At 33.0% G+C, this 21,178-nt stretch overlaps 1 protein-coding gene across 8 annotated transcripts in view; it reads left to right on the top strand.

Moving 5' to 3' along the window:
• DLG1 (discs large MAGUK scaffold protein 1) overlaps positions 1-21,178 on the top strand; it is a 286,764-nt gene that overhangs the window by 91,949 nt on the left and 173,637 nt on the right. For all 8 annotated transcript variants that reach the window (XM_061194326.1, XM_061194325.1, XM_061194324.1 and 5 more), the window contains one exon: positions 14,618-14,782. In XM_061194326.1, the coding sequence (XP_061050309.1) occupies positions 14,618-14,782 (165 nt within the window). The remainder of the gene's footprint in view (positions 1-14,617; positions 14,783-21,178) is intronic.

Here is a 21,178-nt window from a genome sequence, read left to right as displayed (position 1 = left end):
CACTGCAACAAAGAGTAGCCCCCCCCTCGCTGCAGCTAGAGAAAGCCCGCGCACAGCAACGAAGACCCAATGCAGCCAAAAATAAAAGAAATAAAAATTTAAAAAAAAAAGTGTGTTGGAATTATTATTGGGACTGCATTGAATCTATAGATCATTGGAAGAAAACAAACATCTTAAGAATATTGAGTCTTCCAACCCACATACATATTATGTCTCTCTTCAGGTTTTAATTTCTTTTAGCAATGTTCTGTAATTTGCAGTGAAGACGTCTTGCATATCTTTCGTTACAGTTTAGTCCTAAATATTTTATCTTTTTTGGAGTTGGTGTAAATGGAATTTTTTGAAAGTTTTGGTTTCCAATTATTTGCTTTTGCTAGGAAAAAAATACAATTTGATTGCTTAACGTAGTATCCTGCAACCTTATTAAATTCAACTATTAGTTTTAGTAGTTTTGTAAATTCGTTGCAAATTTTCAGTGTAAACAATCATGTCATTTGTAAATAGAGACAATTTTGCTTCTTCCTTACTGGCTCTTAAGCTTTTTATTTCTTTTACTTGCCCTCTAGCCATGGTTAGGACATTCAACATCATGTTAAATAGAAATAAGAAGCATGAGAATCCTTTGTTTTGTTCCCCATCTTAATGAGGCTAATGTTCAGCATTTCATCATTAGATGGGTTAGCTGTGGGGTTTTGTATATGACCTTTACTGGATTGAGATTTTTCTGGATTTTTAGTTTGCTGAGAATTTTATCATGAATTTGGGTTAAATTGAGTCATATGTTTTCCATATGTTGAAATGATCATGTAGTTTTTCTCCTATATTATGTTAATATGGAGAATTACACTTTTTTTTTTAGATGTTAAATTAACCTTGTCTTGTGATAAATATTATTTAGTCATGATGTATTATTGTTTGGATTATCATTTTCATAGTGAATTTGCTACTTTTTTAAAAGGATTTCTTGCATGTGTTCGTGAGGGATATTGGTTCATCATTTTCTTCCGTAATGTCTTTGTCAGGGTTTAATATTAAGGCTGTGCTGGTCTTATAGTTGGGAATGTCTCTGTTTTCTAAAAGAATTTGTATAAAAATGTCATCTCTTTTTCAAATGTTTGGTAGAATTCCCATCTGGGACTTCTCTGTAGAAGAATTTTGATAACAAATTCAGTTTTTTTAAATAGATATGGGGCCCTTCACACTTACGTTTTCATGTTGTGTCAAGATATTGTGTGTGGAAAATAGTATTTTTCAAGGAATTTCTTGATTTCATCTAACGTGTTGAATTATTTGGCCTCAAGTTGTTTGTAGTTATTTTCTTGTCTTTTTAAAGTTTGTAGGGTTTTTTTTTAGTGATAACTTCTCTTTCGTTCTTGATATTGGTGATTGTATTCTCTTTTTCCTCTACCAGTTTAGAAAAAGGGTTTATTCAGTTTGTTAACATTTGACTTTGTTAATGTTCTCAGTTGTCTGTTTTCAACTTCATTGATTTCTGTCCTTTATTATTTTCTTCTTTCTCTTATTTTTGGTTTACTTTAGTCTTCTTTTTGTAGCCTCTTGAGGTGAATCCTTAGGTCACTGATTTTAAACTTCCTTCTCTAGTATAAGCATTTGAAGCTACAAATTTATTTCTAATAAGCATTTGAAGCTACAAATTTATTTCTAAGTGCTAGTAAAGTTCAGGAACAATTCACAAGACCACTCTTACTTTTGACACCAGTTGCAGTTGCAGGGGTTCCCAAAACCACTCTTAGGTTCAGTAATTCAATAGAAGACTCAAAGAACTCACTGAAAGCAGTTGCAGGTTTAGGGGTTCCCGAAACCACTCTTTGGTTCAGTAATTCAATAGAGGACTCAAAGAACTCATTGAAAGCTGTTATATTCATGGTTGTGGTTTATTATAGTGAAGGATAGAAATTAAAATCAGCAAAGGGAGAGTTACATGGAGTAGAGTCTGAGAGAGTTACAAATGAGGAGTTTCCAGGTGTTCTCTCTGTGGAGTCATGGACGACTTTAACTTTTCTGGCAACAATGTGTGATAATACACACTGAATATTTGTAACCAGAGAAACTCAACCAAGCCTTGGTGTCCAGAGTTTTTATTGGGACCCAGTCACATATATATGGGTGCCTGCTCATGATGCTGACCTATCTCCAGCCCCTCCTAGAGGTTAAGCTGATAATATGTGATCCAAACTCTCCACCATAAATTACATGGTTATACTATCTGGTGTGTCACAAAGCCCCCAGATTGGCAAAGACATTCATATCAGGTAGGACATTCCAGGGGTTTAGAGATTACCTTCCAGAAGCTGAGGACAAAGGCCAAACCTCTCTTTGGGCAAAGTTAAATTCTTTACTACACAGTACTGCTTTAGCTTCATTCTACAAATTTTAAAACTGTTTTATTTTCATTATCATTCAGTTTCAGAATGTTTCTGATTTCCTTATTGAGTTCATTTTTGATGCATGAGTTTTAGGAGTATGTTGTTTATTATTCAGATATTAGGAGTTTTAGCTAGATGTCTTATTGTTTGTTCCCAAGTTAGTTCTGTAGTGGTCAGAGAATAAATTCTTTATGATTTCAGTCCTTTTAAATTTGTGACTTGTTTTATGATCTAACATATGTTCTGTCTAGGCAAACATCATGTACAACAAAAAGAATATATTTTCTTCAGTTGTTGAGTATAGCAAGCTATAAATATCAGTTAGATCAAGATGGTTGATAGTTTAGATTGTCTAAGTTTACTGACATTTGTATAGTTCTATCAATTCCTGATCAAAGAGTTTAAATCTCTTACTAAGATTGTGGAATTGTCTGTTTCTCCCTTTAATTATTTTGTTTTTGCTTGTGTATGTTAAGGCTCTGTGATTAGGTGCACACATTTATGGTTGTTTTATCTCCTGGTGAACTAAATTTTTATCATTTTGAAATCTCTTTTTCTTTAGGTAATGCTCTTTTTCTTGAAGTCTGTTTTATCAGATATCAGTGTAGCCATTCCAGTTTTCTTATGCTTACAATTTATAGGATATATCTTTTTTCATTCATATACTTTCACCCTATCTCTGTCTTTATGTATAAAGTACATCTCTTGCCTTTTTATCCATTCTGATAAACTCTACTTAGTGTTTAGGTCTATTTACATTTACTATAATTATCAATAAGATTAGATTAGTATCTGCTTTTTATTTATTATTAAAAAAATTTTTTTTCATCTTTATACCCTCTCTCTTAGGCTTCTTTGTTCTCCTTCTCTTGCCTCCTTTTGGGTTATTTGAATATTTTTAAGTACTCCCTTTTAATTTAACTACTGTTGGTGTCTTAGCTTTCTTTGCCAAGAACATGGTATACCTTTGTATTTGGTAAAGTTGGACATTTGGATACTTTAGATTTATTAATTCCTAGGCATACCTTTTTTGCTTCTGTTGTAAATGTAGTCTTTTATTTCATTATATCATCTGATTGATTGCTTTTAGTTTAAATCCGGGGTCAGCAAATGTTCCTGTAATGAATCACATAGAATTTGCCTTGGCACTTCAGGGCCTTTTGTGTGGTTCCATATAAATTTTAGGATTATGTATTCTAGTTCTGTTGGTATTTTGATAGGGATTGTATTGACTCTGTAGAATGCTTTGGGTGGTATGGACATTTTAACAATATTTTTCTGATTCAAGAACATGGAATATCTTTCTGTTTCTTTGTATCATCTTCAATTTCCTTCATCAGTATTTTACAGTTTTCACAGTATAGGTCTTTCATCTCCTTGGTTAAGTTTATTCCTAGGTATTTTATTTTATTTTTTTGATGCAATTTCAAGTGGCATTGTTTTCTTTCTCTTTCTGATAGTTCATTATTAGTGTATAGAAAAGCAACAGACTTCTGTGTATTAATCTTGTATTCCTGCAAATTTACTTAATTCATTTATTCTAATAGTTTTTGCATGGAAACTTTAGGGTTTTCTGTATATAGTATCATGCCATCTGCAGATAGTGACAGTTTTAGTTCTTCCCTTTCTATTTGGATGCCTGGTATTTCTTTTTCTTGTCTGGTTGCTGTGGCTAGGACTTCCAATACTATGTTAAATAGCAGTGATGAGAGTGGACATTCTTGTCTTGTTCATGATTTTAGAGGAAAGGCTTTCAGCTTTTCACTGTTGAGTATGATGTTAGCTGTGGTTTTATCATAAATGGCCTTTATTATGTTGAGATATATTCTCTCTGTATCCACTTTGTTGGGAGTTTTTATCATAAATGGATGTTGAATTTTGTCAGATGCTTTCTCTGTGATTATTGAGATGATCATGTGATTTTTTATTTATCCTTCCTTTTGTTAATGTGGTGTATCACACTGATTCATTTGTGAATATTGAACCACCCTTGCATCCCTGGAATAAATTCCACTTGATCATGCTGTATGATTCATTTTATATATTGTTGAAATTGGTTTGCTAATATTTTGTTGAGGATTTTTGCACCTATATTTATCAGAGATAATTGGCCTGTACTTCTCTTATTTGTAGTATCTTTTTCTGGTTTCGGTATCAGGGTAATGGTGGCCTTGTAGAATAAATTTGGGAGTGTTTCATCCTCTTCAATTTGGGGAATTAGTTTGAGAAGGATAGATATTATCTCATCTTTATACAAATTCACTTTGACTGCTAGTGTGCTAGTGATTGGTCTGTTCAGTTTGTCTATTTCTTCCTGATTCAATCTTGGAAGATAGTATGTTTCTAGAAATTTGTTCATTTCTTCTAGGTTGTCCAGTTTGTTGGCATGTAATTATTGGTAGTATTCTCTTAAGATATTTTGTATCTCTGTGACATCAGTTGTTATTTCTCCTGTTTCATTTCTTATTCTGTTTATTTCGGTCCTCTCTCTTTTTTTCTTGATGAGTCTGGCTAAAGGTTTATCAATTTTGTTTATCTTTTCAAAAAACAAGCTCTTGGTTTCATTGATCTTTTCTGTTGTTTGGGGCTCTCTATTTTATTTATTTCCTCTATGATCTTTATTATTTCCTTCCTTCTGCTGAGTTTGGGCTTTTTTTGTTCTTCTTTTTCTAATTCCCTTAGATGGTTGGTTAGGTTGTTTGAGATTTTTTTTGTTTCTTGAGGTAGGCTATAAATATCCCTCTTAGAACTGCTTTTGCTATGCCCCATTGGTTTTGGAAAGTTGTGTCTTCATTTTCATTTGTCTCAAGGTATTTTCTGATTTCCTCTTTGATTTCCTCATTGACCTGTTGGTTTTTCAGTCACATGTTGTTTAGTCTCCACGTGGTTGTGCTTTCCCACTATTCTTCCTGTAATTGATTCTAGTTTCATACTGTTATAGTTGGGAAAAATACTTGATACAATTTTTATTCTCTCAAATTGGTTGAGACTTGTTTTGTGGCCTAGCTTGTGATCCATCCTGGAGAAGATTCCATTTGCAATTGAAAAGAATGTGTATTCTGCTGGTTTTGGATGGAATGTCCTGTAGCTAGCTATTAAGTTCAGCTGGTCTCATGTATCATATAAGACCACTGCTTCCTTATAGATTTTCTGTCTGGATGATCCATCCATTGATGTAAGTGGGGTATTAAAGTCCCCTACTATTATTGTATTATTGTTAATTTCTCCCTTTATGTCTGTTAATATTTGCTTTATATATTTAGTTGTTCCTGTATTAGGTGCATATATGTTAATTAGTGTTATACCCTTTTCTTGTATTGATTCCCCTTATCATTATATAATGTCCTTTGTCTTTTGTTATAGACTTTGTTTTAAGGTCTATTTTGTCTGATTGGAGTATTACAGTCCTCATTTTCATTTTGTTTCCATTTGCATGAAATATCTTTTTCCATCTCCTCATTTTTTTGTCTCTGTGTATCTTGTTAGCAGCATATAGATGGGCCTTCCTTGTTTTTCATCCAGAAAACCACCTTATGTCTTTTGATTGGAGCATTTAGTCCATTGACATTTAAAGTGATTATTGATAGGTATGTACTTATTGCCATTTTGTCACTTGTTTTCTTGTTGTTTTTGTAGTTCTCTGTCCTTTTTTTCTTTTAGTTTCTTCCCTTGTGATTTGATGATTTTCTTTAGTGGTATGCTTGTGTTCCTTTCTCTCTAGTTTTTGTGTATTTATTGTAGGTTTTTGATTTGTGGTTACCATGGGGCTCACATATCTTGACCTGTAACTATATCTACTTGTTTTAAACAGGTAGTCACTTAAGTTCAAACACATTGTAGAAGATGAACATTTTTTACTCTTCCTCCCCCACATTTTGTGTTTTTGATGTCCTATTTGACATCTTCATGTTTATTCCTTTACTGATTATTATAGTTGTTTTAATAATTTTTTCTTTTAATCTTCATACCAGCTTATTTTAGTGGTTGATTCTTAGCCTTTACTAAATATTTACCTTTACTAGTGAGATTTTTCCTTTCCTATACTTCTTGTTATAGGCTTTTATTTTCTACTTAGAGAAGACCTTTAACCTTTCTTTTAAGGTAGATTTAGTATTGATGGACCTTTTAGTTTTTGCTTGTCTGAGAAGCTTTTTTTTTTTTAAATGTGATAAATCTATCACATTTATTTATTTATTTATTTATTTATTTATTTATTTGGCTGTGTTGGATCTTAGTTGCAGCATGCAGGATCTTTTGTTGCGGCATGCAGGCTCTTTGTTGCAGTGTGTGGGCTTCTCTCTAGTTGTGGTGCATGGGCTCAGTAGTTGTGGTGTGCAGCCTCAGTAGTTGCATCACGCGGGGTCTCTAGTTGTGGCATGTGGGCTCAGTAGTTGCGGCGCGCAGGCTTAGTTGCCCCGCAGCACGTGGGTTCTTAGTTCCCTGACCAGTGATCGAACCCGTGTCCTCTGCATTGGAAGGCAGAGTCTTAACCACTGGACCACCAGGGAAGTCCCTTTCTGAGAAGTTCTTTATCTCTCCTTCAATTCTAAATGATAATCTTGCTGGGTATAGTATCCTAGGTTTCAAGTTTTTCCCTTTTAGTACTTTAAATATATCATGCCCTTCCCTTCTGGCCTGCGAGGTTTCTGCAGAAAAATCAGCTGGTAGCCTCTTTGTTCTTTTATGCTGCGTTTAGAATTCTCTCTTTAATTTTTGCCATTTTAATTATGATATGTCTTGACGGGAGTTTGTTTGGGTTCATCTTTTTGGGACCCTCTGTGCTCCTCGTACCTGGATATCTGTTTCCTTCTTCAGGTTTGGGAAATTTTCTGTCATAATTTCATCAAATACGTTTTCGACCCCCTTCTCTCCCTCTTCTCCTTCTGTGCCTTCTATAATGCGAATGTTGGTATGCTTGGTGTTGTCCTAGAGATCCCTTAAACAGTTCTCATTTTTTTTGTTTTTCTTTTTGCTGTTCTGATTGGGTGATTTCCATTATTTTATCTTCCAGATCACTTATCTGTTTTTCTGTATCACCTAGTCTGCTGTTAATTCCTTCGAGTGTGTTTTTTGTTTCAGTTATTCTTCAGTCTGACTGGTTCTTTTTTATATTTTGTAGATTAAAGACAGTAGAAGGCTTTATACTAAGGATACAAGCCTTAAAAACAAAAAAGATGGGGAAATGTATTTAGAATACTCTTATTACAATCATTTTAAAATGCTCTTATTAAAGTCATTTTAAAATCCCCTTCCTCCTTTATCCCTACTCTCTCATCCCCATTTTGTAATTATTTTCTAGTGTAGGTGTTAGATAAGTTATGCTTGGACCACAGTAGGAGGCTTAGTTTTATGCATTCTAACTGTGTTAACAAAGTGTTTATATGAAATTTTATGTTAAAATTATTTTGAAAATAGGTTGAGATCAACCTTTAGGTAGTAAGAAATACAAATGAATGTTGCTGTGCAATGTAATAGAGGGCCTGGAAAGCTACTTGGAAATACTTTCTCAAATAATAATTGTAACCAAAGTAATCCCTTTTTTGAATCACTAATAGGTAATAGAATTTTCCTTTTGGTAACTGTATTTTGTTTTATTAGGCTTTCTTAAAGGTGCCAAGTACAAGGGAACTCAGAAAATTAAGAGATTCTCCTGGCTAGAGATAAGACAATTTCAGCATCAAAAAGGACATTTTTAGTGGATGTAAAGCAATCATATATGTGTAATCCATCATTTTATAATAATTTTTAAAGTATTCACATACCATAACACTTACCCTTTTAAAGCTGTACAGTTCTGTATACAAGGCTGTGCAACCGTCACCACTAACTAATTCCAGAACATTTTTGTCACACCCCAAAGAAGCTCCATACCCACAGCACTTGATTCCCATTTTCCCTCTACCCCATCATTGGAAAACACTAATCTACCTTCTGGTTCTGTGAATTTGCCTGTTCTGAACATATGTTCATATAAATGGAATTATATAGTATGTGGCCTTTTGCATCTGGCTTATTTCACTTAGCATAATGTAATCAAAGCTCCATGTTGTAGGATGTATAAATACTTAATTCCTTTTTTATATTTGAATAATATTTCAATGTATGAATATACCACATTTTGTTTATTCATTCATAATTTGGTATACATTTGGATTGTTTCCACTTTGGGGCTGTTATGAAGTGTGATGCTATGAACATTTGTGTACAGGTTTTTGTGTGGATGCATGTTTTCAGTTCTTTTGGATATATACCTAGGAGTGGAATTGCTCAGTCATATGGTAACTCTTTTTACCTTTTGAGGAACTGCCAGACTGCTTTCTAGGGTGCCTGTACCATTTTACATTCCTCCCAGCACTGTTTGAGGATTCCTATATCTTTACATCCTTGCCAACATATGTTTTGTCAGTCTTTTTTATTATAACCATCCTGGTAGCTGTGAAGTAATATCTCATTGTGGTTTTGATTTGCATTTTTGCAATGACTAATGATGTTGAACATCTTTTCATGTGCTTATTGGCCAATTGTGTATCGTCTTTGGAGAAATGTCTGTGTAAATCCTTTGCCCATTTTAAAATTGGGTTGTCTTTTTATTGTTGAGTTGAAAGACTTTCTTATGTATTCTGGATATTTACCAGATACTTACCTTATGTACTGTTTGTGAATAGCCTTATCAAATATATAATTTGCAAATATTTTCTCCCATTCTGTGGGTTATCTTTTTGCCTTTTTGATAATGTCCTTTGATGATCAAAATTTTTTTCATTTGTATGAAGTCAAATTTATCTGGTTTTTTTCCCCCCACTTTGGTTGCTTATTGGCTAATACAAGGTCAAAAGATTTACACTTATGTTTTCTTCTAAGACTTTTATAGTTTTAGCTCTTATATTTAGGTGTTGATCCATTTTGAATTAAATTTTAGACATGGTATGAGAAAGAGGTCTAATTTAACTCTTTTGCATCCAGATGTTTCAGCATCTTTTGTTGAAAAAATGTTCTTTTCTCATTAAATTGTCTTGGCAATCTAAGGATACATTTTTGGACTCTTAATTCTATTATTATATTGCTCTGTGTCTATCCTTATGCCAGTATGACAATCTTGATTCATGTAGCTTTGAAGGAAGTTTTGAAATCAGGAAGTGTGAGTTCTCCACTTTCTTCTTCTGTTTCAAAACTGTTTCGACTATTCTGGGTCCTTTCCAACTCTTTATGAGTATTAGGGTCAGCTTGTCAATTTCTGAAGAAAGCCAGATGGCATTTTGATTGGAATTGCATTGATTGATATATAAAAACCTCCTAATTGCTTTAGGAGGATGATACGGAACCAGTTTTTTATCTGTCTTGAAAACTAGTAGATAAAAGGACGTGTTATTCATGTGTGAATCATACCAATAGGTAACCAAATAGTAAGTGAAGAGACTTACTCTTTTTATACATATATCTTTTAATAAATAAAAAGGATAATAGAATTAGATTGTCATCACTTTGCAACCATCATTGAATGAATTGATTCAGGCATTGAGTATCAAGAGCTCCTAACATCACAAAAAGATATAACCAGACATTATGTGCTTCTTGATAGAAGAACATAGTACCATCTATAGTCTTGCCAAAAGGATTGAACATGAGACTGATCAAGCTATTACATTCAGCTGCCAATTTGCAGGAAGTACAGAAGCCAAGGGAGCACACTGAATGGTCCCATGAATATGAAGTGATTATACTGGGGACCCTACAGGTTAAATGCCTTGAGTTTCTCAGTAATTATAAGGAATAAAAAGGGATCAAGGGGCAACATACATTAAAAGATACATAAAAGACATAAAATTTTTAGTGATTTCTTTCTTTACTTTTCAGAATGAACCATTTCTTGTTTTAAATCTTTACAGACCCCCCCAAATTGCATGTGGACATTCATGGATATGCTTCACACGCACATATTGCATGTGCATATAATGTTAATACATACGTACACATATATACACTATCGCTTTGTTTTAAAATGTTCAAGTTGTGTGTGTTATCTTTGAAACATGCTTTCCTCATTCAGTAATTGTGTCTTCATCTTTTTCTGTTAGAATAAGTAGCTTTTTACCCAATTTAACTTCCACGTAACATTTCCTAGGATGACTGTACCATAATTTTTTTAAAAAATCTATTGATAGGCAACTTGTTTCCAGTTTTTCTTTATTCCAGACTGTACTATAGGGAATATCCTTCCGCATGTATCTCTCCTTAAAGTACATACTAAGTTGTAGAGTATCCTTAAAGTTTGAAAACATGGTATCAAGTTTCCTTCCTTATTATAGTGTGTCTACTACTAAGGTATAAGAATACTTAAATTTTGCTTTCACTCAATTGAGCATATAACCTGTTAAGTTTTGTAAGTATGTCTATGTTAACTTCAGCCTTACTCAGGATAAAGTTAGTGAATTCTTTTCATTGGTTTTGAAAATAATTGAAGTCTACATGTAAAAACAGGTTTCTTATATCATGTTAAATAAACTAGCTGATGTTGATGTGGGCCTGATTGTTGTTTTCCATGTAATTGTACCATTTCACAGAAGGATGTTTAAAAAGTGATGCTGGAAGTTGTGTAATAACCTTCAGCAAATTCATAGCTAAGTTTTTTAAAATATATTTTACAATGTACACGTTTGTCTATATACAACAAATATTTATGCTCCTCACTAATGCTATATATCTTCTAAGATTAATTCCTAGAGGTGGAATTACTGGAGGACTAGAAACATTTTCAGGACTTTTGAAACATTTCGCCAGACTGCCCACCAGAAAAAGACCTCTGCCAGGAATGTGATGATTTATGCCCATTTCTCTGAATGTTGGCACTGTAATTCTTACTTACTAAAAAAGTTGAGCATGTTTTTCCTATAAGTTTACTGACCTATTTGTATGCCTTTTGTGAATATCCCTTTATTAATGTTTGCCGACTTTTTTTCAATGATTTCTAAAAGCCAGCTTATAGTGGCTAATAATCCTGTTTATTGTTAGAAACATTTGTTTTCTATTGTACCTTTTTTGTGTCTTTTCTTTATATGTGTGTTTAATTTGGGGGGGGGTGTAGTATCTAAGTTTGTTTTGTTTTTGTGTATGTGCATACACATTCCCAGCCTGATTTGAGAAACAAGCACTTTTATTTTCTCCCAGTTCCTATAATTATGATTTCCTTTACTTTCGTGTATGGTGTGAGGTAGATTTGGTTTTCTACGTGCGTGCGCATACAAGAGAGAGAGAAAGAAACAAGTATTCTTTTATAGATAAAAGAAAAATACTGTTATCTAGTAATTAATTTTCAGTTAGAATTTGAAAAGGCTGACTTTTTTTTTTTGTACAAGTTAATTGAGTAAGAAGACCAGACTTAATTAGCTGAACAACTTTGGCTTTTTATGTTGACTTCACTTAAACAGCTGTATCTTTAGAGACACAGTGTTCAGCTAACATTGGGTAAAAAATGGACAAATCGGTATTCAGGTTTCTTTTTCACCTAGCTTTGAAGTCTTATTTGTATTTATTTTTTTACTGTGGTAAAAATACACATAACATAAAATTTACCACCTTAACCATTTTTGAATTTACAGTTCAGTGGTATTAAATGCATCCACATTGTTGAGCAGCCATTACCACCATCCATCCCCATAACGTTTAGTGTAGTAAAACTGAAATTCTGTGCCTATTGAACAGTAACTCACAATTCTCTCCTCCCACCAGCCCATGACAGCCACCATTCTACTTTCTGTCTTTATGATTTTGACTACTCTAAGTACCTCATGTAAGTGGAATCATACAGTATTTGTCTTTTTGAGACCGGTTTATTTCACTTAGCGTACTGTCTGCAAGGTTCATCCATGTTGTAACATATAGTAGAATTTCCTTCCTTAAAGGCTGAATAATATTCCATTTTGTGTGTGTGTGTGTGTGTGTGTGTGTGTATATACACACATATATATACACCTCATTTTGGTTATATATCTATCCATTGGTAAATACTTGGGTTCCTTCCATGTTTTAGCTACTGTGAATAATGCTACTATGAACGCTTGTGTACAAATATTTCTTCAAGACCCTGCTTTCAGTTCTTCTGGGTATATGCCCAGAAGTGGAATTCTTGAATCATATGGTAATTGTATTTTCAATTTTTGAGGAACCACCATACTATTTTACACAACGGCTGTACTATTTTACATTCCCACCAATAGTGCACAAGTGTTCCAATTTCTCTACACCTTACCAACACTTGTTTTCTGCTTTTTTTTTAACCAGTCTTTCTTTTCTTTAATAACTTTTTTATTGAAGTATAGTTGATTTACAATGTTGTATTAATTACTGCTATACAGCAAAGCAATTTAGTTATAAATATATATGTATACATTCTTTTTTATTTATATTCTTTTCCATTATGGTTTATCATAGGATATTGAATATAGTTCTCTGTGCTATACAGTAGGACCTTGGCTTTTTTTAGTAGTAGCCAGTCCAGTGGTTGTGAGGTGGTACCTCGTAGTTTTGATTTGCATTTCTGTAATGATTAGTGATGTTGAGCATCTTTTCATGTGCTTACTGGCTATTTGTATATCTTCTTTGGAGTTCTTTGCCCATTTTTGAATTGAGTTGTTTGGTTTTTTGTTGAATTTTAGGAATTTTCTGTATATTCTGGGTATTAATCCCTTATCAGGTATGTGATTTGTAAATATTTTCTCCCATTCTGTGGGTTGCCTTTTTACTCTGTGATTAGAGTCATTTGATGCACAAAATTTTTCAATTTTTATGAAGTCAAATTCGTCTGTTCTTTCTTTTGCTACTTCTGCCTTTGGTGTCATATCCAAAAACTCATAGCCAAACACAATGTCTTAAAGCTTTTCCTCTAAGAGTTTTATTGTTTTAGGTCTTACATTTAACTCCTTGATCCACCTTGAGTTAATTTTTGTATATAGTATTAGGTAAGGGTCCAACTTCATTCTTTTATGTGTGGATATCCAGTTTTTGCAGCACCATTTGTTGTAAAAACTGTCTTTCCCTATTGAATGGTCTTGGCACCCTTGTGAAAAATAATTTGTGTATGTGAGGGTTTATTTCTGGACTCTCTATTTCATTCCATTGGTCTGTATGTCTGTCTTTATGCGAATACCAAACTGTTTTGATTACTGTAGCTTTGTAGTAAGTTTTGAAATAAGAAAGAGTGAGTCCTTCAGCTTTGTTCTTTTTTTTCATGGTGATTTTGACTATTTGAATCCCTTGAGATCCAAATGAATTTTAGGATGGGTTTTTCTATTTTGCAAAAAATGTCATTGAGATTTTGATAGGAATTGGATTAAATCTGTAAATTGCTTTAAGTAGTATTGACATCTTACCAATATTAAATCTTCAACCTATGAACACGGGATGTGTTTCCATTTATTTCTGTTGTCTTTAACTTTTTTTTTCAACAGGTCTTTTCATTGCACAAGTCTTTCACCTTAATTATTGCACAAGTCTTTCTCCTTAATTATTGCACAAGTCTTTGTAGTTTTCATTGCACAGGTCTTTCACCTTATTTTTTTTGATGCTATTGTAAATGGAATTGTTTTTGTAATTTTTAGGTTGTGTATAAAATGCTACTGTTTGTGTATAGAAATGCAACTGATTTTTGTGTGTCAACTTTTGTAGGATACAAAGCAGTATCATACTGCTTTGCTACATTCAGTAGTTCTAACAGCTTTTTTGCTGAGTCTTTATTGATATAAGACAGAGATAATATTACTTCTTCCTTTCTAAGTGGATGCCTTTTATTTTTTCTTCTTGCCTAATTGTTCTGGCTACGACTTCCGGTACCATGTTGAATAGAGGTGGTAAAACTGATCCAAATTAAACACAGTGTACATCCAAGTTTTCCCCTGAAGTTGCAAGCCTTCAACAGACTCCAGAGTTCCACAATTACATCAGACAGATTATGCCTCTGTAATTATTGTTTAGGTGGGGCAACAGATTCCTGGTGTTTCCTACTCTGCCATCTTTCCAGAGTCTGAATTATTTTTAATAATCAGATAAGTTTATTAAAATATTGGCATGACTTTAAAATGGAGAACCATTTCTCTCAGACTTTATGTATTAAACTGTAAAAGACACTTTTCATATAGTTAAGTATTATTTGGGTAGTTATGAAACTCATGATTTGGATTGAACTCATGTTGCTTTTCAGAGCTTCCTCATATTTAATAATTTGCTGTACGTTACAGAAATACCGGTATCAGGATGAAGATACACCTCCTCAAGAGCACATTTCCCCACAAATCACTAATGAGGTGATAGGTCCGGAATTGGTTCATGTCTCAGAGAAGAACCTGTCAGAAATTGAAAATGTCCATGGATTTGTTTCCCACTCTCATATTTCACCAATAAAGGTAAGATAGTAACTTTATTTTGTTGCTATGAATTATTTATTACTTTTGTTACTAATGTAGCTCATGCGTAGAGAGAACTATTTTTTCATGTAGGATTTTCCCCCCTTGATGTTTCTGGTTTTGTAATTACAAGGAATTTCATAGTATTTGTTAGCATTCTAAAAACATTTTAAAAAATATATGTTATAAATGAATTTTATTCAGTGATACGATCTTTAAGCCTGAAAGTTCTCATGAAGGAAATAACTATTATATTTCGAATACCCACATCAAAATATCTTTAAACTTTAAAAAAATATATTAGTAAGTACAGAAAAAGAGCATTAACAGTATCTTTGAAGTCCAGTGTGTGACTTTACCTGACGCCATCACCTTGTCTCTCCCCTCAGAAATAACCACAGTCCTGGCTTCACATATTTAGATTTCTAAACAATATATTGTTTCTTTTGCCTGTTTTGGTTTTTATATAATTGGCATTATACTGCATCTACTCTCAACTTGCAGTTTTTGGTCAACATTATATGCCTGAGATTCATTATCTTCACTGCTCTAGAGTTTTCTATTTTATGAATATACTATAATTTACCTTACTTTTGATGGATGTTAAGTTATTTTCATATTATTACTAGTATTAAAAATGCTGTTAAAATCGTAGGTTATGTATACATATCTTTGTGGATAACACCAGATTATTTTCAAGTGGTTCTATAATTTACATTTTCAGCAGCAATATGTAACAGTTTTAATTGATCTGTATTCTCATCAATATTTGGTATTGTTATTTTTGCCATTGTTTTGGGTTTGAAGTAGTATCTTACTGTGATTTTAATGTGCATTTCACTGTTTGATAATATTGATCATTCAGGTTTCCTATTCTGTGACATACCCTCTCAAGATTTTTTTTCATTTTTGTAATGGGTTGTTCTTTTTACTGATTTGTGCAAGTTCTTTATATATTCCAGATACTAATCCTTTGTTAGTTGTATGTATTGTGTATAAGGATCATTTCTTATTTGTAAACCTTGAAGTGGGTTTTGTAATTCTCTTTGAAGGATGATTTCATATTACTGGTTAAAAATTGTAATGGATTATATAGTACCAGTCAGATTTCAGTTAATAGTTAGTTTTTCTAGGTATTTGTCCATTTCATACTTACTTCGAAATATTCTCAACGTCCTATTATTTTGTTATGTCTATAGCATATTTAGGTGTAGCCCGTTTTTCATTCCTAGTATTGTTTATTTGTGCCTTTTTTCCCCTTGATCCTTCTTGCCAAAGGATGGTCAATGTCAAAGAACCATGTCTTTTAATAGAGAACAGACTGGTGGTTACCAAGGGGGAGGGGGTTGGAGGAGGGATGGAATGGGAGTTTGGGATTAGCAGATGTAAACTTTTATATATAGAATGGATAAACAACAAGGTCCTACTGCATAGCACAGAGAACTATATATCCTATAGTAAACCATAATGGAAAAGAGTATTAAAAATGTGTATATATATGTGTATAACTGAATCACTTTGCTGTACAGCAGTATTTAACACAACATTGTAAATCAACTATACTTAAGTAAATAAGAAAAAAAAGTCTTTAAAAAAAATCTTCTCCTGTGCCCCTCCCCCATGTGCCGTCACCTCCATCCCCTCTCATACACACATAAACATGAATATATACACATGTTTATGTAATATGTAAATGTGTGGATAGCCTACATATCAATCGAAGATTGTGTTTGGCAGAGGCAATCTGATCTTACTTTGGGACGCTAAATGAGAGATACACATGGGGAAAAAAATCAGTTGTCTATTAGTGACAGAGACAGTTTTCCTTTTATCTTTTCCCCTTTCTCCTCTTATCATTATTATTTTATTTTCTTCTGCTTTCTTTGAGTTTATTCTGTTTGGGTTTTTGCCCCTAGTTTCTCAAGTTGGTTACTTAACTGCATTATCAACCTTTTCTAACGGTATTTGAATTTGTGAATTTTCCTTTAAATAGCACATTAGCTGTAACCCACAGGTTTAATATGCAATGTTTATCATAATTCAAACTTTTTCTTTTACATTCATTATGATTTTTTTCTTTGCCCCATGAGTTATTTAAAAGTATGTTTCCTAATTTTAAACATACGAGACATTTATTCCAACATGTCTTCTTTTAGATTTTATTTTCTCGTCTCATTTTTCCTTCTTATTAGCTTGGAAGCTATTGTTTCTCTTCCTTTAATGGTTATCCTAGAAATTTTTTTTTTTTAGAAATTTTAATATACAAATTTTGCTTACAAAAATGTAGACTCAATATATATCTTTTACCCTCATTTTGAACAACATAAGAACCTTAGAACACTTGAATTCTAAGCACTCCCTCCTGTTTTATATGCTGTTCTTATCAGCCTATGCCTATTTTCTCTTGACTGAATTAATAAAGCCTATTTTTTACTTTAGTCGAAAAACCTTCCCAGGTATGTATAATTCTTTTGTTTCTGATATTTTGAATTTTTGATGTTTATGATTGTTACAAATTATCCAAAGCCAATTTGCACACACCCAACCTCCTCAGTCTTTTGGTGGTTGTTTGGTAGTTCTGTGTGTGTGCAGATTCTGACACAGGCAGACATTTAAACAGACAGTGAGCCACATAACATATTGTATATAGCCTCTTTAAATGTGATGAAGCCTCAACTTTTTTTTGTTGCATAAAATGCTCACTCTAGGCAAATAAAACAATATTCCAGAGACCAAGATTTTGTTACCCAGAATTTCCAGACATCTTAGGTATTAAACTTTAAGGTGCCATCCCTAAGGGTATAAGCCTCTTCAGAGTCTTTTCTTTCCCTTATGCAAGGGTGGATTGTGTCTAATTTAGCCAATCCATATAACTGAAATACAATGGATTTCACCAGTGAAAGCCCACTTCATTCATTATGATAATTGGAAAACTTTTGGTGTTGATCAAAGATTAACATAACAAAAATCTTATAGCAGCCATTTACTTTATAATTAAGTGTTAGCTGACCAGTCTAGGAATGCTAATTCCTAATTAGGACAACTGACTGTCCATAGTAATGGTTCTCAGCTGTGGTGGGATATCGGAACCACCTAAAAAGGTTTTAAAATTTATATCTTAGTGCCATCTCAGAGATTGTGATTTAATTGGTTTGGGGTGTAGTCTGGCTTTGGAGAGTTTTACAAGTTCTCCAGGTGTTTCTAGGGGATAGCCACTGTTGAGAAGTACTGCACTAGAACCTAGCTTAATTGAACCACCATACACGTATTTCTTTACTGTCTGTCTTGAAGTATTTTAAAGTAAATTTCTGACATCTCTTTATTTAATCCTCACTCTGCAGTGAGACTTAAGTGTTTCTAGTTATTGAGCGAGAAAGCATTATTACTTTTTTAAGATTCTCATTTGCTTCCTTAATTTGACTCTTTTTCCCTTGATTTCCTTACCATAAGAGAATTAAGTGAATTTTGCCTGATTCTTTCGGTATCTGCTTTAAAAATGCTCTTGTCCTTTGCATACAGTTAATTATTACATGATAAAGGATTATGTCTCCCATAGCATGTTTTCCCCCCAGGGCTTTTTAAAGACAAATTTGACGGAGGCTTATTTAAAGGAGTATGTTATTGAGATTAAAATATCCTTTTACTAACAGTTATAAAACACATCTTTTTCACATTTTATCTTTTCTGCAATTGACATACATCTTATAGTTGCTGGTGTTATACTATTGCCTTAGTGAAGTGGCAGTTTGAGTATTTGTATGCAAATCTTTGACAAATTTTGGTTAAGATCAAGAAAGTACTAGCCTCAAAGCATTTTAGTGTACTGTGGTAATAATTCAGCTGGTCTCATTGAAAAGCAGCTGGATCTATCCATCCTTATATGCCATTCTCTTGCTCCTTTTCATTTTGTTTTCTTTTATTAGATATTAACAGCATCAATCTCTGAAACAGTTATAAATATAAGCTTCTGATGCAAATAGGTAGAGCAGTTGGGTATCATCACTGTATTCCCCCTTTGGCTTGCTGGCTCTCTGATTTATATCTGGGGACTGAATAGATAAGGATTTTCATTTCTAGTAGAAGAAATTATCTAACTTCTCCTTCATCTGTTTCTAAATCATACTTTACATCTTACTTTTTTAAATGTGAGTTTTTTCCTATTATAAACTTGTTTTACACATTTTCCCATGTTAAATTTTTTAAAAACTTGATACGTAACATTACATAGTATATTGGTACCTTAACTTGCCGAACACTTCTGGTCTTTGCTATTTGTTATTTCCATTTTTACTAGGTTTTGTAAAGAAGGCTGCAGTGAATCATCTTGGGGCATAAAAAGTATGTTTGGTTGTTTTCTTAGGATGGATTTCCAGAAGTCAAATTACTGGGTCAGAAATCTTGATAGGCTGGACTTTTGACAAACTATATTCTGATACAATTGTAATTTAAGAATTATTAAAGCTGCCCCATTTGGGGTATTTCTTCCTGCTTCTCCTATCTCATGCATAGGTTAAAATTTGAGGAGTGAGCGTAGGATTGGGGTAGTGTAATAGCAAAATGGTTAGGATTACTTTAACTTTCTGTTAGAAAACCAAATTTTAAAAAAATAACTTTGTTTTGACATAAGAAGGCAAGTTTTAATGTTTTTAAAATTTTTTCAAATAACTGCAAATGTTCTAGGAAGCTTAACAATGGAGTATATTTTATTTAAAATATAAATAAGATTACCAGATTAGCAGTCTTTTTTTAAAAACAAAAAAGCTAATATAAGGAGCTTTTCCACTTTTATAGTATTGTGGTTTGGAATGAAGCAAGTAACTGTTGTACTATACATAGAACTCAGTATATGAATTATTATTTTTGTAATTTGAAAAATTATCTTTGAATAGTAGCAGTTTGCTGAGTAGAATGTAAATTAGGCCCTGTTTTGTTCTTCACAGTTCTTATAAAAGCTAATAGAAAAATAAGATTAATAGATGATTGCTTTAAAAATCAACAGAATATTAGTTTTGTTTATCAAATAACATGCATTTAGCATTTGTTAAACATCTATGTTAGTAAATTTGTTAGACTTCAGTGACTGGTATTTTTTATGGAGAGATAGTTATAACACGGTGTGATGTAACATGAAAAAATAAAGAGAGAAATTAAATTCTTGAAGTATTGTAAAAAACAAAGTTGATATTTGGACAAGGTGTTGAAGGATGTATACAATATGCTAATTCAGAGGAGAAGGCAGTTACTGGAGAAAATAAGTACAGTAGGAGGGTGATAGTCTGAGGAGACTGTAAAAATGCAGAAAAGTTCATTATATTGTAGTTGATGTTTAGGATGGTTGTTAGGAAATGAGGACAAGGTGTGAAGGACCTTGATCCTGAGCTGATGAGTGGGCTTATGAAGGGTTTGCCACCATGAAACATGCTGTGAAATAATCTGTCAGGGTCTTGTAGTGCTAGTGCTGATTCTCATTACTGAAGTAATGAGTGAAATAAGATAGTGATTGAAAGTTACTTTATTCAGGCCTTAGCATAAAACATAAAAGTAACTATGATTTGGACTTGCCTGGCGTCCAGTGGTTAAGACTCCGTGCTTCCACTGCACGGGGCACGGGTTTGATCCCTGGTCAGGGATCTAAGATCCTGTATGCCACGTGGCACAGCCAAAAAAAAAATAAAGTTTTTTTAAAAAGTAATTATGATTTAAGACTCTAAAAGGGAAAGTTTCTTGCCAGTGCTAGACAGTTTCAAAGAAAGAAATTGGTGATAATAATGGTGAAAAACCGTAATGTGGAAGAAAAGGACACAGTGGGTAAATTCTTGTGGTATATGAAAATCTTTAAAAGTAAGCTTCAATTTTAAACAGTTCTAAATATAGTAGTATGGTACTAATAAGAACAGTGTCAAGATTCCTAAAACTGAAAATGATCTAAGAATTAGGAAAAATGGTCAGAACAGTAAATTGAACAAGTAAACAAACAAAACCTCAGCCTTTTTCAAAATAGATTTAAATCTAGATGAAGTGACAAGGGTGACATGGCTTAGTGTGGAATGTTGCAATGGTCATTGAATAAAAGAGTTCATATTTTGCTTTTGTCTTCAATGACGGAAAATTATGTTTAAACTAATATGTGCAAAGTAAATGTAGTTACGAGGGGCTTGAAATTGAAGACAGAACAGGGTATATGAACAGATAATTATTTTAAATAAGTGTATCTTCTAGCCTGGACACATTTCATCCAGTAGTACTGAGAATACTATCAAATGAAATCACCAGCAGCAATTGGTAGTTTTTCAAATATTGTGAGAAATGGAGGTAGCGGAAGAATGGATATAAGCAAGCATAATGCCTATTGAACTAAATGCTACAGGAAGAGAATCTTTGCTATTTTGAGTGCAT

The sequence above is a fragment of the Eubalaena glacialis genome, chromosome 6, assembly GCF_028564815.1.
Source record: "Eubalaena glacialis isolate mEubGla1 chromosome 6, mEubGla1.1.hap2.+ XY, whole genome shotgun sequence".
In the NCBI taxonomy this organism is placed as follows: domain Eukaryota; kingdom Metazoa; phylum Chordata; class Mammalia; order Artiodactyla; family Balaenidae; genus Eubalaena; species Eubalaena glacialis.
The sequence above is the reverse complement of the archived record's forward strand: the minus strand, read 5'-3'. Positions and strand labels throughout refer to the sequence as shown.